Here is a 14,064-nt window from a genome sequence, read left to right on the forward strand (position 1 = left end):
GTTTTGTTGGTAAATTATATTCTAATATTCCTCATTACGACAGTAAATGTTCTTCGGCAGTCGCGCGAAAGGAGGAAGACCTGTGACAGAAGATGAACGCGCAAAAGTTTTGGAGGAGGAGAAATACCCCACGCTCGATGAGCTGAGAGACTCGACGGCGATCGAGTCGACGAACAGTTTAGACTTGGTTGGTTTGAAACAATTGAAACAAGAAGAAGAAGAAGAAGAAGAAGAGAAGTCGTTGCCGTTGAGGAAGAAGAGGACGATTTTAGAGGAGTGCGCGGAGAGTATCTTGAACGAAGCGCGCAATCATAGCGACGGCCAAGAGACGAACGAGGAGGTTCCTGAACCGCAAATCGTGTATCACGTGAAGAGACTGGCCGAGTTAGCCAGCAGAAGTGCCAGAAGTGATGATGGCGAAGACGACTTTTTGCGAGACGGCGACGGCGGCGTTCGGAACCAAGAAAATAAAGGCAACCACAACCACCGCCACCAAGAAGAAGATAAGAATTTCAACGGAATTCAAACGAACGAGGAAGCTGATATCGTCATGACGGTATTCGAAACGATCGCGGAGAGAGAATCGGCGCTGTTGAGAGAAACGTGCGCGGAAAGTTTGGGTTTACTCTCTCGGGCGTTTCTCGCCGTCGATTCGATTTACGAAGAAAAGCTATTGGAAATTGCGTTTGTTCTGTTGGAAGACGACGATCCAGACGTCGTCAAAAAGACGGAGGAACAGTTTTCGGTTATTTGCGAAAACATAACGAGAGATTCCATCGATAGAATGCTTATACCGCACGTGATTAACGTGATGTTTAAAGAGAATGACGAACAGCTGCGAATATCTTCCTTGAACGTCATGAAGAATATTTTGGTCGGGTCAGGAAATAGTACTACGTTCGTTGAACATTGTTACCATGGAACAAATAGTATTGGCGAAAAGGATTTGGAAACGATGGATGAGATGATTGGGTGCTTCTCGAGCGCTTCGCAGGATAAAAGTTATCGCGTGCGAGAGACGTTTATTCAAAACGCAGTGGAAGTAGCCCCACGATTAAGAGAGATAACACTGACGGTGGACGCCTCGAAAATGGCCGCAATAGAGACGCACTTAAGAGCTTTAATCGATGGATTCGTCTTGTTGTGTGAGGATGAAAACTGGGCCGTTCGCTTCAACTGCGTGAAATCGCTCCACGCGTTGGCGAAAATTTCCTCCTGGGACTCGGTCGTCGTCGACAAAAAATCTGCGGGTACCGATATCAGTACCGATAAAGTGTTGGACTTGTTCGATAAGCTTTCCAACGACGTTTCTAAGAAAGTTCAGCTATTGACGTCGTGCGAGCTTGGTAACGTCCTCGCTTCTTTGCTACCCGGAGATGTCAACGATGCAAAACTTTCTGGAATGATTCAGAAATATTGCGATACGGTTCGAGAAGTGAGCACGAATCGTAGCGGTGCAAACGCGAAAGATGATGATATTGAACAGATTCGGATAAGCTGCGCGAGTTATTTTGGTGCCATGTGCGAAAAGTTAGCTCCGATTGGGAAGTGGGACGACATTGTTGAAGCGTTTAGATTACTTTCGTCGCCGCCACCGCCGCCGCCGCCTTCAGCCATCGACGGACACGCTAACCATAGTGATCCGAACTGGCTGTTGAATTCAAACGCTCACAAAGCGAGACTTGAAATTGCAAAGTCGCTGGAAACAATCGTAAACTCACTTCCTGGTGATATCGTGGTCAGGGATATCTGCCCTATCGTGGAAGCAACGTTTCTGAATGATCTCAACGACGAGGTGAAAATTGTAACCATCTCGCAGTTACATTACCTCCTTCAAAAAAAGTGTTCGGCGATGATGAAGAATGAAGGTACTTCTGACGAAAATAAAAATGCGTCTTCTCCTCCTCCACCTTCTTCTGGACGTTCTGTGCCGATTGTGAACCTCTTATCTTCGCTCGCGGAAGATTCCAGCGCTTACGTTTCCCTTTCTCCTTTAAAGTCTAGGAAACCGGCGGCGGCGGCGGATTCCGTGGGAAGTTGGAGAGTTCGACTCGAATTGGCTTCCTCGTTGGGGAACATCTCGAACAACATGCCGATGCAACCACGACCGTCTTCTCTTCTGTCCATATCTTTGAAGCTCTTGAAAGACCCAGTGCATGACGTGAGGAAAGCCGCGAGCTCGATGGATTCGTTTTATTACGTGTTCAAGAACAGTTTAACGCTTCTGTTTTCAGAACCGCCGACGTGGTCTTCGTCCAGTCGCGCTGAATATAAAGACGCTTCAAATGCAATCGAAAGCGTTATTAAAATGGCATCGAGTAAGATTTGGACGGAACGCAGAACGTTCGCAGAGTGTTCTGGACGCGCGCTACTCGCTTTAGGCGAGCAAGAGGAGAGAATACAAAAGCAAGACAAGAAACTTCTTCAAATGCAAAACACGTTACTGACGAAACTGTGCTTTCTCGTGGCATCCGATGCGGTTTCGAGCGTTCGCTTAGCCGCATTAGAGGCGTTGGTAGAATTGATTTCCAAAGATAACTCTATAGCGAGCGATGCGATCGTTCTCTCGGCGCTCGAAAGCGATAGAAATGAGGATAGCGTTGGGTTGAACGCCATCGAAGTGGAAGCTCGAGAGCGATTGTCAAACGTGATTAACGAAGTGAGCTTTTCGAAAATAACCGTCTCTTCGTGACTCGACGCGAATCAAATATAAATTAGAACGACGACATGTATACTACTGGTACTACTAGTACTATCAAACACTAGATAGAAGAAAAAGAGATTAGCGCGGCTGCTGTATATACTTTGTACTTATCATAAACGGAGTACTACTCTAAATATATAAAACAAAACAACTCTCTCTCTCTCTCTCTCTCTCTCTTTCTCTCTTCTTTACTGATACACGCCCACCTCCGCCGCTCTCACTACTCGATCGTGTAATCTATACCCAGCTTTTGTTACCACAGCAACTGACCCGGGCTCTTTTTTCGTTTCCCCGACTGGAACGTTGAACAACGCCATGTGCTCGTTCGCATCGAACGGTTCGTCCACTGGATCGAATTTTACCAATCCGTTCTTCTTAAATCCGCTACTCAGTTGTCTTTGCGTCAACTCCACGCCTTCTTTAAAACTTCGCAAAAGAGTTTCCAATTTACCCGCGTCGTTCTTTGCCTCTGCGATGATCTCTTCCGTCACCGTCGCGCACGCTCGGTCCATATTATCCGCCACGTCTAATAAATCTTTCGCGAAGCCTTGCACCGCAAACTTCTTCGCGTCTTCGTTCTGTCTCTGCGTTCGCGTCCGTAAGTTTTCCATATCCGCTAATGTTCTCAAATGTCTTTCGTTTAATTCGACGATTAAAGCGTCTTTCTCTGCCATTTCGTTTTGTTCTTGTTCGTTTTGTTCTTCTTCTTGTTCTTTTCCTCCTCCTGTCGCTCCATCTCCTTCCGCGGTTGCTGCTTTTTTTTCTTGGCTGTTGTTTTTTCCGCCGTCGTCATCTCCTTTCGGCTGCTGCTGCTGCTCTCGCTCTCCCTCTTTTTGGGTATTTCGAGCGAGAGAAGTCGTGCTCACGCATCTGCTGCTGGTATTCTTTCCTCGCGAGGCGAACGACGAGATGAACAGACGAGATGATGATGATGGAGCGTCGTTGTTCATCATCCTTCTCGATAATAAAGACGAAAAAGAAGAAGAAGAAGAAGAAGTGAAATTCGATCGATTGGAAAAAGAGGCAACATCTCCTGCGCCTCCTCTTCCTCCTCCTCTACTTCCTCCTCCTCCTCGCGATACCAACGATGATGATGATGATATCGACGACGATGATGATGATGATGATGAGAGGAACTGTCTCATCATCATCGATATCATCTTGGACTTCTGTCTTATTCGTTGTTGTTGTTGTTTTATCATCATCATCGTCGTCGTCGTCGTCATCCGAAGAGAATTCTTTTTCTTTGTTTTCGTGTGTCTTTTTTGTGTGTTGTTTTTTTGCCGAAGAACTCTCCTCTCCCTTTTTCCTCTTTAAATAATAATCGATTATTGTGTCTCGATTCTAAAACCCAAAAAAGTCAAAAAATTTTGAATCCACCCCCAGTTCCAAGTTCCAACAACAAAACAAACGACACAACAACGAAACAAACCTTCCCTTTGAAACTCCTTTCGTGTCCGCCGTCGTCATCTCCTTTCGGCTGCTGCTGCTCTCGCTCTCCCTCTTTTTGGGTATTTCGAGACAAACAGACTTTTGGGGGGACCGACCACCAATAATAGAATAATGAGCGGCAGATTAGACTCCTCCTCTTCTTTAACTTCGTCGTCGTCAAAAGTGAATAACTATTGGACGTTCACTGTGCTCCTCGTGTTCGTGTTGTTTCTCGTCGACGGGTTCAACACCAAGACAGATTTTAACGTTGGAAGATATCAACAAAAGAAGGAGACAGAAGTCGTAAACAACGAGTTTGGCGGTATTGGTGCTGTGAGTGCTCCTGATGATGAAAATTTAAGTGAAAAAGAAGTAATAGGAATAACAAGTTTCGATATCGCGAAAATAGAACAATCCGACTTGATGCCAAACCCGGAGAAGTTAAAGTTTATCGTCGTCGAAAACTTAATCGAACGAGAGAAATTACGAGAAATCTTGAACGATTTCCCTCCCGCGCTCGACTCGACGACGTTGGCGAATAAGAAAAACGTGGAGAAGAAAGACGTTTTAAAGACTGGACAGGTGAAAGGGACGTACGCGGAGCTGTTGAAAGATGTCGAGAGCGATGCTTTCAGAGACGCGGTTGGTGCAAAACTAGGGATTAACTTGAAAGGATGGCACAACCGCGTGACGTTAAGAGGAGCATGCGAACCGAATCCCTGCGGCGGCATGGACAGCATTCACGTCGATCACAAAGCAAAAGCAGTTTCGGTTCTGATTTACTTGAACGAGGAGACGCTGGACGAGACCGACTACCACGGCGGCGATTTACTCTTTTTGAGAAATAAAAAGAGTCTGGACGACGCCAATATTGTCGCTCGCGTTCCTTCTTTCGGCGGCACCATGGTTGCGTTTCGAAACTATAGAAACGTGAAAGGGCAGAAAGAAGCCATCCACGGTTTGCGGCCGTTCACTGGGAAACGAAGAGCGGTGCAAGTGAATTGGTGCAAGAGTAAAACCTGTCAGTAGTTTTGTTGAAAACTTTTTAGTATAACATTCGTAGTAGTATAGTATTCGTAGTAGTAGTAGTAGTAGTAGTAGTAAGTATTCAGTAATAGTTTTGTGTGTCAAGTGTGTGATTTTACGAGTCATGAGTTTTTTGCTCGTTTTTTTTCTCTTTTTTCGTCAAAAGTTCTAATTTTTAATACGAACATATAACAACAACAACTTCGTATTAGTATTCGACTATAATAATACTAAGAGAAAAAGAAGAAAGAAGAAAGAAATGACGACTCTGGCGGAGAGTTTTCTGGCAGATTTGGACGATTTATCCGACGACGACGAAGGAGAAGGAGAAGAAGAAGAAGAATTACGAGATGAAAAATCTCATTTGAAGGACGAGGAGGAGAAATTCGCCGTCAAATCATCATCATCAACAGCGAACAAAAGAAGTAAAAGTAATACTAAAGAAGAAGAAGAAAACGACCTAACAGCAAAAGCAACTGCTCAGAACAACAACAACAAGAGTAATAATAACGTCAACGCGTTAGAAAAGTGCACGAAACTGTTAAACACGGAACGGTACAAAAGAACGGTGGGAGAAGTCACTCTCAAGAAAGAAGATTCAAAGGACGAAGAAGAAGAAGCAGAAAACAATACTACTAATTTGTACGCGTTGATTTTAGATTGCAACGCGTTAACCGTAGACATCGACGACACGATCGTCTTCGTTCATAATTACATCAAAGATAAGTACAAGAAGAAGTTCCCGGAGTTGGAATCGTTGGTGCCGCATCCGATCGATTACGCCAGAGTCGTACAAAAAATAGCAAACGAGATGGATATCATGCGAGTAGATTTGGAATCGGTATTACCGTCGGCAACAATTATGGTCGTCACCGTGACCGGTTCGACCACGGACGGGAAGGAGTTGAGCGATGCGGACTTGGATTTGACATTAGAAGCGTGCGAACGGTTGTTGAAGTTGGACGACGACAAGACGAAACTGTTCAAGTTTGTCGAGAAAAACATGGAGAAGACGGCGCCGAATTTATCGCAAGTTTTGGGAACAGACGTCGCGGCTCGAGTCATGGGATTAGCCGGAGGGTTAGAGCTTCTTTCGAAAATGCCCTCGAACGTCGTGCAAAACATAGGAAACGGGAAGAAGAAAAATACCGCCGGTTCGTCTTTACAAGTGCTTCAGAAATCTGGCGACGTAAACGTCGGCTTCATTTTTCAATGCGATTTGATTCAAAAGAAAACGCCGCCGCCGTTGAGAGTAAAAGCAGTGCGATTGATTGCCGGTAAGTGCACTTTAATGGCCAGAGTTGACGCGTTCGGCCAAGACCCGACGGGCGAAACCGGGAAGAAAATGTACGCAGATATCGAACAGAAAATTGAAAAATGGCAAGAACCTCCGCCGGCGCGCACGGAGAAACCGCTCCCGGCGCCGGGGATGATTCAAAAGAAACGCAGAGGCGGTAAACGCATGCGCGCGATGAAAGAACGATACGGAATGTCTGACATGCGAAAACAAGCCAACCGCGTTGGCTTTAACGTCGCCGAAGACGAAATCGGTTACGAAGGCGAAGGTTTAGGCTTGCTCGGCAAAAGCGCCGGCGCCGCCGCGGCGAACGGTAAGCTCAGATTCCAAGAGAAGAAGACAAAGATCGGTAAATACGCGCAGAAAGGATACAAAGGTGGCATGGGCAGTGGGTTAGCTACTTCCGACGCTTTATCTGGCATGAGTTCTTCCTTGGCGTTTACGCCTATCCAAGGCATCGAGTTGGTCAATCCAAACGCGGAAAAGGAAAGCCGAGACAGTCAAAGCGGCACCGACTCGGTTTTCAACGATAAAAGAGGGTTCTTTGCCACTCAGAATATTAAGAAGTAGTAGACAAAGAAGAAGAATAGAAGAATAGCGTGTAGGTATTTAGTTAGAGAGATTTTCTTCTGTGAATAATAGTAAATAAAATAGATAAAAGATTAGACGTTTCGTATGATTCTCCAAAAAAAAAATCTCCTCACCTCTTCTTCATAAGTAAGTGTCTTCTCTTCATAAAGAAGTTCCATCATCAAAACTACTTTAACACACATATGATTATGTTTGCCACTTCCTCTCCCGCTTTGTCTTCTTCTCGGTCTTCTTCTCGGTCTTCTTTGAGGAAGACCAATACTAGTATTATGTATACGAAGAAGACAAAGATTTCGTCGTCGTCGTCCCAAAAACAAAAACAAAGAAGAAACGTCGTCGTCGTTTTAGCTGAAGCAGCGGAAAGCAACAACGACAACAACTCAAACAACGAGGAAAAACAGTGCACTGGGGGATCGTGCGATTCGTGCGGAGTAGCGAGAGAGAAAATGCAATGCGATGGAACCGGGAGAATTCAAGGCGGATTAGCTGCCATTCCGTTGTTCTCTTGGTGGCCTATTAAAGCGTACAGGCCGTGTCCAGGCCTCATCGAAAGCGGAGGGACGTACACGAGGAAAGGACAAGACGTGGATTCCATCTTATGGGGCGAGAACGGGAGAGATTAGACAACGACGAAGGTTTTGATCATGTGTATACTACTATCTACGTATTCTATGACTAACTGCTACTCCTACTCCTACTCCTACCGTATATGCGCGCCGCCGCTCGTAATAACTCGATGATACATTTTTCAATCATCATTCTCGAATCGCCATCGAAGAAGACGAATCTATCGCCGTCGTCCCTAACATTCTCGCCCCGTCGTCGTTATCGTCATTATCGTTGTATTCATCGTCTTCTTCTTCAACAATCAACTGCGTAAAGTTGTTGCTAAATTGAGAGCCAATGGCTAAGTTTTGTGTCATTTCTTCTCCGCACGCTTGCAGTTCCGCGCCGTCTAAAGATTCTTCCAGAACCAAACCGTGCGTTTCCGGAACTAAAGTACACGTCAACACCGCTAACAAGGCGAAGAGCGCCAAGACGATCGAAGGAAGTTCCGGAGAAATCACGCGCAAGAACAACACTTGCGGCGCACTGATTGAACCGATGCGTCCAATCATCGAACACGACCCCAACGCCGCCGATCGAACGATAGTCGGGAACAACTCCGTGGTGTATAAATACACGACGTTGAAGGAACCGCTAATGCCGAATCGACCGACTAAAGCGAAGAATATCCTCTGTTTTCCTTTCAAGAAACCGCTGATAAAGGCACCGAACCCGCTTAAACTCATCAACGACATCAACGTCGTGCGTCTTCCGATGATATCCACCGCGAACTGCGCCGCGATGTGCGATGGGATCTCCACCAACCCGCTCAAGAAATTGTTCATATAAATCGATCCGGCTAAATTTCCAACGTTTAAGGATATCCCGTAATAGATTAAACCGTTGCACGCGAACACAAACGCCATGCACATCAATCTTAACTTTAACTTCTTGTGCGGGAAAATCGCGGACACGTTCACATTTTCCGTCTTTTCCGGTTCCTTCAAATCTGGGAGTCGTTCAAACGTCAAGCGTCCGTTTTTCTTCGCCAAAAACTCCAAGACCTCTTTCGCCTCGTTCGGTTTCCCGTTCGCTAACAACCATCGGGGACTTTCTTTAAGAAAGGAAAACGTGAAAAAGACGTACCCGCACCCTAATAACGCGCAGAAAAACGAATACATTCGCCAACTCTCTCGCATCAAGTATCCGAAAAACGACATCGAACAAATCCCGAGCGCCCACCAGTATTGCGTCCCGATGCCCATGATGCCTTTCCAGGAAATCCCCAACGGTTCCGTGCACAATACGAACGACGCGACGCCAATACCTCCGACACCAAATCCACCTATGAATACAGCCACGAAATATTGAGAATACGAATACGATATGGAGGCTAACCCGGCACCTAGAGATGAAATCAACACCGCGGCGTACACTCCCGTTCGTCTTCCTTTCACGTCCGAGAGTTGTCCGAGTAAACCGGCGCCGAAGAAAAAACCGACGAAGAACATGGACGACGCCAGTTGTACTTTATACTCCTCTTTACATATTAAGTTAAACTCCGAAACGATCGATTGTTTCTTGTTCGTCCATTTCCATACTATTATTTCTTCTGTGTTGTTCTTCTTGTTCTCCTCGTAATATTCATTCAACGAACACAACACGGACAAGTCGTCCTCTATTCTTTTCGCTTTCTGCTCTGTGCAGTACGAGTAAAAGATATCGTCGTTTTCATCGTCATCGTTCACGCACTCCCACTCGGGCGTTCTTTGGGTGAACACCGAGACCAGGGTCAAAAACGCCGCCGGTAACCACGCCGAGGAACTCAATAAAAACTGTTTCAATTGTCCTCGTCCAATTTGTCCGACGTACGACGCGAACGCTTCGTCTACGGTTATTTTAGATGTATTCGATGTAGTATTCGTAGTGTTGATATCGTCGTCGTCGTCGTCTGGATACTCGTCGTCGTCTAAACCGTCATTCATCATCGTACTCTTAACAACAACAACAACAACAACAACAACAACTGTAGTGATGATGATGATGATGATGAGAGGAGCACAAGAAGGACGATATGGATGAGTTTACAAGAAGAGGAAGGAGTTTTGAAGAAAAAAGTTTTGAAGAAAAAAGTGGTGCACAAAATGGAAAAAAAGAGGAGAAGAGAAAAATTGAGAAAAATCTCATCAACCTTTTTCTTTCGACAGTTCGACCAGAAAAAAACAACAAAAAACAACAAAAAAGAACAACAACAACAACTGAAAACAATTATTTCACACAACAACAACAACAACAACAACAACAACAACTTAAAACAATGCTCAGCAAGAGCACAAGACGCGCTGCTTTGAAGAGTGGTGGTGGTGATATTGGGAAATTCAGTCACGCATTAAGAAGCGTTACTCTTTTTCTCGTCGGGGCCGACACTACTTTTGGTTCTTCTTCTTCTTTAACTTCTTCTTCTTCTTTGGGTAGTTGCAAATATTCGTCGTCGTCACAAAATCATTATTCGACGACGAGAAATATCGGAGGAGGAGGTTTAAGAAAAGGTGTGCTCGGGGGAACAACAACAACGAACTTTTCTCCTTCTTCCTTCTTGAATCATCATCATCGGAATTACAACAACAACAACAACAACAACAACAACAACAACAACAGGAGCAGAGGAGAAAAAAGACGACAATTCTCCACGAAAGTGACTTTACCAGATTTACCGTACGATTTCTCCGCGTTAGAACCCATCATCGACGCGCAAATCATGGAGATTCATCACTCGAAACATCACAACACGTACGTGACCAATCTGAACGTGACTTTGGAGAAACTCGCCGAGGCTGAAGCGAAGAACGACGTCGCCGCCATGATCGCGTTGCAACCAAACTTGAAATTTAACGGAGGCGGACACGAAAATCACTCCTTGTTTTGGAAAGTCTTACAACCGAAGAAGGAGTATTCCGACCCGTCTGGCGAGTTGAAACGAATGATCGAAAGAGACTTTGGCTCGTTCGAGAACATGAAGCAAAAATTCGCGTCCCAAACGGTGGCGGTGCAAGGCAGCGGATGGGGCTGGCTCGGTCTCAATAAAGAGACGAAAACGTTGCACGTGGTGACAACCGCAAACCAAGATCCGTGCATAACGACTGGTTTGGTGCCTGTTTTCGGCGTGGACGTTTGGGAACACGCGTATTACTTGCAATACAAAAACTTGCGTCCGGATTACGTTAACAAAGTCTGGGAAATCGTAAACTGGAAACAAGTCGAAGAGAATTTGGTCAAAGCTTTGATGTAATGTACTAATAACATAGTATTACTTCGTTTTTGTTGTGTTCTTCTTAGGTTGTTGTTCTTCTTTATTATGAGCTACTCGTATTATTGCTATCTCTTCTATTTCTGGCTATTATTATAGTTTTATTGAGTTCTCTCCTCAAATCATTCCATCATCATCGCGTCGTCGTTCCCGTCGTCCTGGTCTTCTCCTTTTCCATCTTCCTCTTCTTCTTCTATTAAAATGTCCTCTTCTCCACCGTCATTTTCGTCGTCGTCGTCGCACGTTAAGTCCATGATTACTTTCACGCACTCCTGTCGATCGTTGTGCATGGCTTCGTCCATCGGCGTTCGTCCGTTCTTGTTCACTTTGAACGCCAGCGTTTTCCCTCCTTTTTGCAAGAGAAATTTCACAACCTCTTGGTGTCCGTTCAAGCACGCCCAGTGTAAGCACGTGGACTCGTCCGTGTTCGTCGTTTTCATTATATTTGCGTTAAATTCGTTCACGAGGACTTCTACTGCGTCTGTGTGTCCGTTCGCGCAGGCATAAAACAAGGCCGTTCTGCCGTTCTCGTCTTGAAAGTTTACGAAATTATTTACTTGAGTATTCTTTTCCTCGTCGTCGTCAACTTTTCTTCCAAAATTCGAGACAATACCATGATTAAGAATAGTTTTGATATCTTCCACGTCTCCGTATCGCGCGGAGGAGAATAACGCATCGATGAATTCTTTCTTTTCTTCTTCTTCTTCTTCTTCTTTTTCCTTTGTTGTTGTTGTAAAGGACGACGACATCTTAGTGGTTTTGGTGTTAATCCGTTGTTCTTAAACAAACTTGTTGTTGTTGTTGTTGTGAATCAAAGTTGTTCTTTCTTCTTCAGTTGTGTTTGTTTGTTGTTCAGACAGAAGAACTGTTTTTTGTCACTTTTTGAAGCTTCTATCGCGAGAGGACATTTTGTCTTCTTTTTCATTAAAAACTTTTTTTTGTTCTTCTCACACGAGACTCGCATCACAACTTTCTCGTCACATTCATCTTTTTTCACAAAATCAACATCATCTCTCATGTTGTACAAAACACTAATAAAAGACTAGTAGTAAACGACGACAAAAAACGACTTAAATCCTCAAATAACCAAACGCCTCCTTTTGAGGAGAACTTTGTAAACGATGATTTTGTGATTTTGTGGTCGATGCAATACTACTCTACTACGTAATACTACTCTCGTAATAATAAAATGACAAATTTCAGAAGCGGATTCTCGTTGCTCTTTTTAGCGCAAGTGCTCTCGAAACTTCTACCGTTTCTGTTCAACTCAGTGTTCGTGTACAGGACAATTTCATCCACGGATGGCGTTGGAGACACTTTAGTGATGTTTCCGCTGGTGTATGCGTTCGTTTTATCAATCAGAGATGGTTTACGAAGGAGTTTATTACGAAGAACTTTTAGAGAGGAAGGAGAATCAGAAGATGATGAAGAAAACGAACGTGCGTTTCGAGTGGCCACGAGATACGTAAAGCGATACGTCGTATTCGTTTTGGTTCTTTTAATGGTACCGCTGCTACTCCTGCTACTGTTTTTTCCTTCTTCTTCTTCTTCTTCCGCGAATATGAAGGCTTCATACCGAATATCTCTCGTCTCTTGCGTCTGCGCCGCCTTGATCGAGTTAACGAGCGAACCGCACTACGTTTGGTTACAAAAGAAGCAACTCTTTGGATCGCGAGTGATGGCGGAAACTGTTGGGACATTTGCAAGGACCGCGGTTCTGTTTTACCACCTGTCGTCCTCACATATAGATTATTCGACAATACTAAGTAAAGAGAAGAGGAAGACGAACGTGTTGTTCGCGTTTGCGTTCGCGCAAGTCGGACAGAGTTGCGCGACGAGCGCGGTGTACGCTGCGAGTTATTATCTGTATCGAAAACGCGACGATGATGTGAGAAAGAAACAGAAGAAGCGGAGAAAAGGTACAAAAACGACCACCGATGGAAAAAAAGAAAGGAGTGACGACGACGAGAAGAAACAGCGTCTACTGATTGATTCGTTCTTGTATCAGTCTTACTTGAAGTTGGCGTTGGCGGAGGGCGAAAAATTCGCGCTGATAGTCGCCAACTCGGAAGATACAGTCATGGGTGTTTTCGGTCTCGTTTCGAACTTAGGGTCGTTGTTTGTTCGGTTAGTGTTGCAGCCGTTCGAAGAGATTGCGTTCGTGACTTTTGCGGCGAGCGCGACGAAAGACAAGAAGAAGGAGAAGTTGGGCGATATTCTTTCCATCGGCGTGTTAGTCGGTACGATTGCTTTCTTCGTAGGACCGTTCTTCGCCAAGGACGTCATGTACTTTCTTTACGGTAAAAAATGGATGGAAGACGGGACAGAAACTCTGCAAGCGTACGCGAGATTAATATTACCGTTGAGTATAAATGGAATAGTCGAAGGCTTCGCGCACGCAGTCATGAACGAGCGAGAGATTAAAAAGCACGGAAACGCGTGGTTGGTTTCCTGTTCGTTCGTCAACTGCGCCTTGGGATTTTCGCTTCTCAAATATTCGCGAATCGGTGCTGCCGGATTGGTTTATGGCAACTTTATATCCTTAATGATGCGAATATACTTGACGTCGAGATTCTTGATCAGAACAGGGAAGCTGAGCAGTACTATTTTTAGAGAAACGTTGCCGAAACCAGGGACGCTCGTCACCGTCGCCGCGTGCACTTTCGCGTTGACGGCAATAAAGGACGATACAAATGGAAGAAAGACTGCAGAAATGACGCCGAACTTTAAACACACCGTTGTTACGGGAGGTAGTGTAGCCGTAGCTCTTCTGATAGCGCTGTTTGTTTGGGAACAGGATAGATTTAGAAACGTATTTAGTAGTACCAATAGTAAGAGAAAGAGAAATTAAATTCATTAAAATATTCGTTTTAAATATCCGGGAAACATAATTAACACGTTTCTTTTACACAAGTATTCTAAACTTTAATGTACATGCATACAAATGAATTACAAATTCGAATTACATTCGGGATAATTCTTGAAATTAATTATTAATATTTTTTTTCGGACTTAAAATTTTTACTTAATATAATTAAGTTTAATTACATGAATTTCATACTATATTAGTTCAAAGTGATCGGTTTAATATTTATATCCATGATAAATATCTAATTATAGATTAAAGGGGAAGAATAAAAGGATTTAACAAACTCTCCTTGT

The 14,064-nt window shown here is 44.4% G+C and overlaps 9 protein-coding genes across 9 annotated transcripts; 6 read left to right on the forward strand and 3 right to left on the reverse strand.

The window, feature by feature from the left end:
- Positions 1–46: 46 nt before the first annotated feature.
- Bathy18g00230 (unknown protein) lies at positions 47–2,692 on the forward strand (the record flags this gene model as incomplete). Its single annotated transcript, XM_007508073.1, has 1 exon — positions 47–2,692. The coding sequence occupies one exon, from the start codon at positions 47–49 to the stop codon at positions 2,690–2,692; it is 2,646 nt and encodes an 881-aa protein (XP_007508135.1).
- Positions 2,693–2,892: 200 nt separating this feature from the next.
- Bathy18g00240 (GrpE protein) lies at positions 2,893–3,654 on the reverse strand (the record flags this gene model as incomplete). The annotated part of the gene is made up of 1 exon (XM_007508092.1): positions 2,893–3,654. The coding sequence occupies one exon, from the start codon at positions 3,652–3,654 to the stop codon at positions 2,893–2,895; it is 762 nt and encodes a 253-aa protein (XP_007508154.1).
- Positions 3,655–4,267: 613 nt separating this feature from the next.
- Positions 4,268–5,164, forward strand: Bathy18g00250 (Predicted proline hydroxylase; the record flags this gene model as incomplete). Its single annotated transcript, XM_007508147.1, has 1 exon — positions 4,268–5,164. The coding sequence occupies one exon, from the start codon at positions 4,268–4,270 to the stop codon at positions 5,162–5,164; it is 897 nt and encodes a 298-aa protein (XP_007508209.1).
- A 256-nt stretch (positions 5,165–5,420) lies between these two features.
- Bathy18g00260 (predicted protein) lies at positions 5,421–7,028 on the forward strand (the record flags this gene model as incomplete). The annotated part of the gene is made up of 1 exon (XM_007508178.1): positions 5,421–7,028. One exon carries the CDS (start codon positions 5,421–5,423, stop codon positions 7,026–7,028), a length of 1,608 nt encoding a protein of 535 aa, XP_007508240.1.
- Positions 7,029–7,318: 290 nt separating this feature from the next.
- On the forward strand, positions 7,319–7,672 carry Bathy18g00270 (predicted protein; the record flags this gene model as incomplete). The annotated part of the gene is made up of 1 exon (XM_007508134.1): positions 7,319–7,672. One exon carries the CDS (start codon positions 7,319–7,321, stop codon positions 7,670–7,672), a length of 354 nt encoding a protein of 117 aa, XP_007508196.1.
- A 132-nt stretch (positions 7,673–7,804) lies between these two features.
- On the reverse strand, positions 7,805–9,580 carry Bathy18g00280 (predicted protein; the record flags this gene model as incomplete). Its single annotated transcript, XM_007508181.1, has 1 exon — positions 7,805–9,580. The coding sequence occupies one exon, from the start codon at positions 9,578–9,580 to the stop codon at positions 7,805–7,807; it is 1,776 nt and encodes a 591-aa protein (XP_007508243.1).
- An 89-nt stretch (positions 9,581–9,669) lies between these two features.
- Bathy18g00290 (mitochondrial manganese superoxide dismutase) lies at positions 9,670–10,884 on the forward strand (the record flags this gene model as incomplete). Its single annotated transcript, XM_007508106.1, has 1 exon — positions 9,670–10,884. One exon carries the CDS (start codon positions 9,670–9,672, stop codon positions 10,882–10,884), a length of 1,215 nt encoding a protein of 404 aa, XP_007508168.1.
- A 140-nt stretch (positions 10,885–11,024) lies between these two features.
- Bathy18g00300 (predicted protein) lies at positions 11,025–11,651 on the reverse strand (the record flags this gene model as incomplete). The annotated part of the gene is made up of 1 exon (XM_007508077.1): positions 11,025–11,651. The coding sequence occupies one exon, from the start codon at positions 11,649–11,651 to the stop codon at positions 11,025–11,027; it is 627 nt and encodes a 208-aa protein (XP_007508139.1).
- A 440-nt stretch (positions 11,652–12,091) lies between these two features.
- Bathy18g00310 (nuclear division RFT1-like protein) lies at positions 12,092–13,753 on the forward strand (the record flags this gene model as incomplete). The annotated part of the gene is made up of 1 exon (XM_007508071.1): positions 12,092–13,753. One exon carries the CDS (start codon positions 12,092–12,094, stop codon positions 13,751–13,753), a length of 1,662 nt encoding a protein of 553 aa, XP_007508133.1.
- Positions 13,754–14,064: the final 311 nt, after the last annotated feature.

Source organism: Bathycoccus prasinos (assembly GCF_002220235.1).
Source record: "Bathycoccus prasinos genomic : Chromosome_18".
In the NCBI taxonomy this organism is placed as follows: Eukaryota; Viridiplantae; Chlorophyta; class Mamiellophyceae; order Mamiellales; family Bathycoccaceae; genus Bathycoccus; species Bathycoccus prasinos.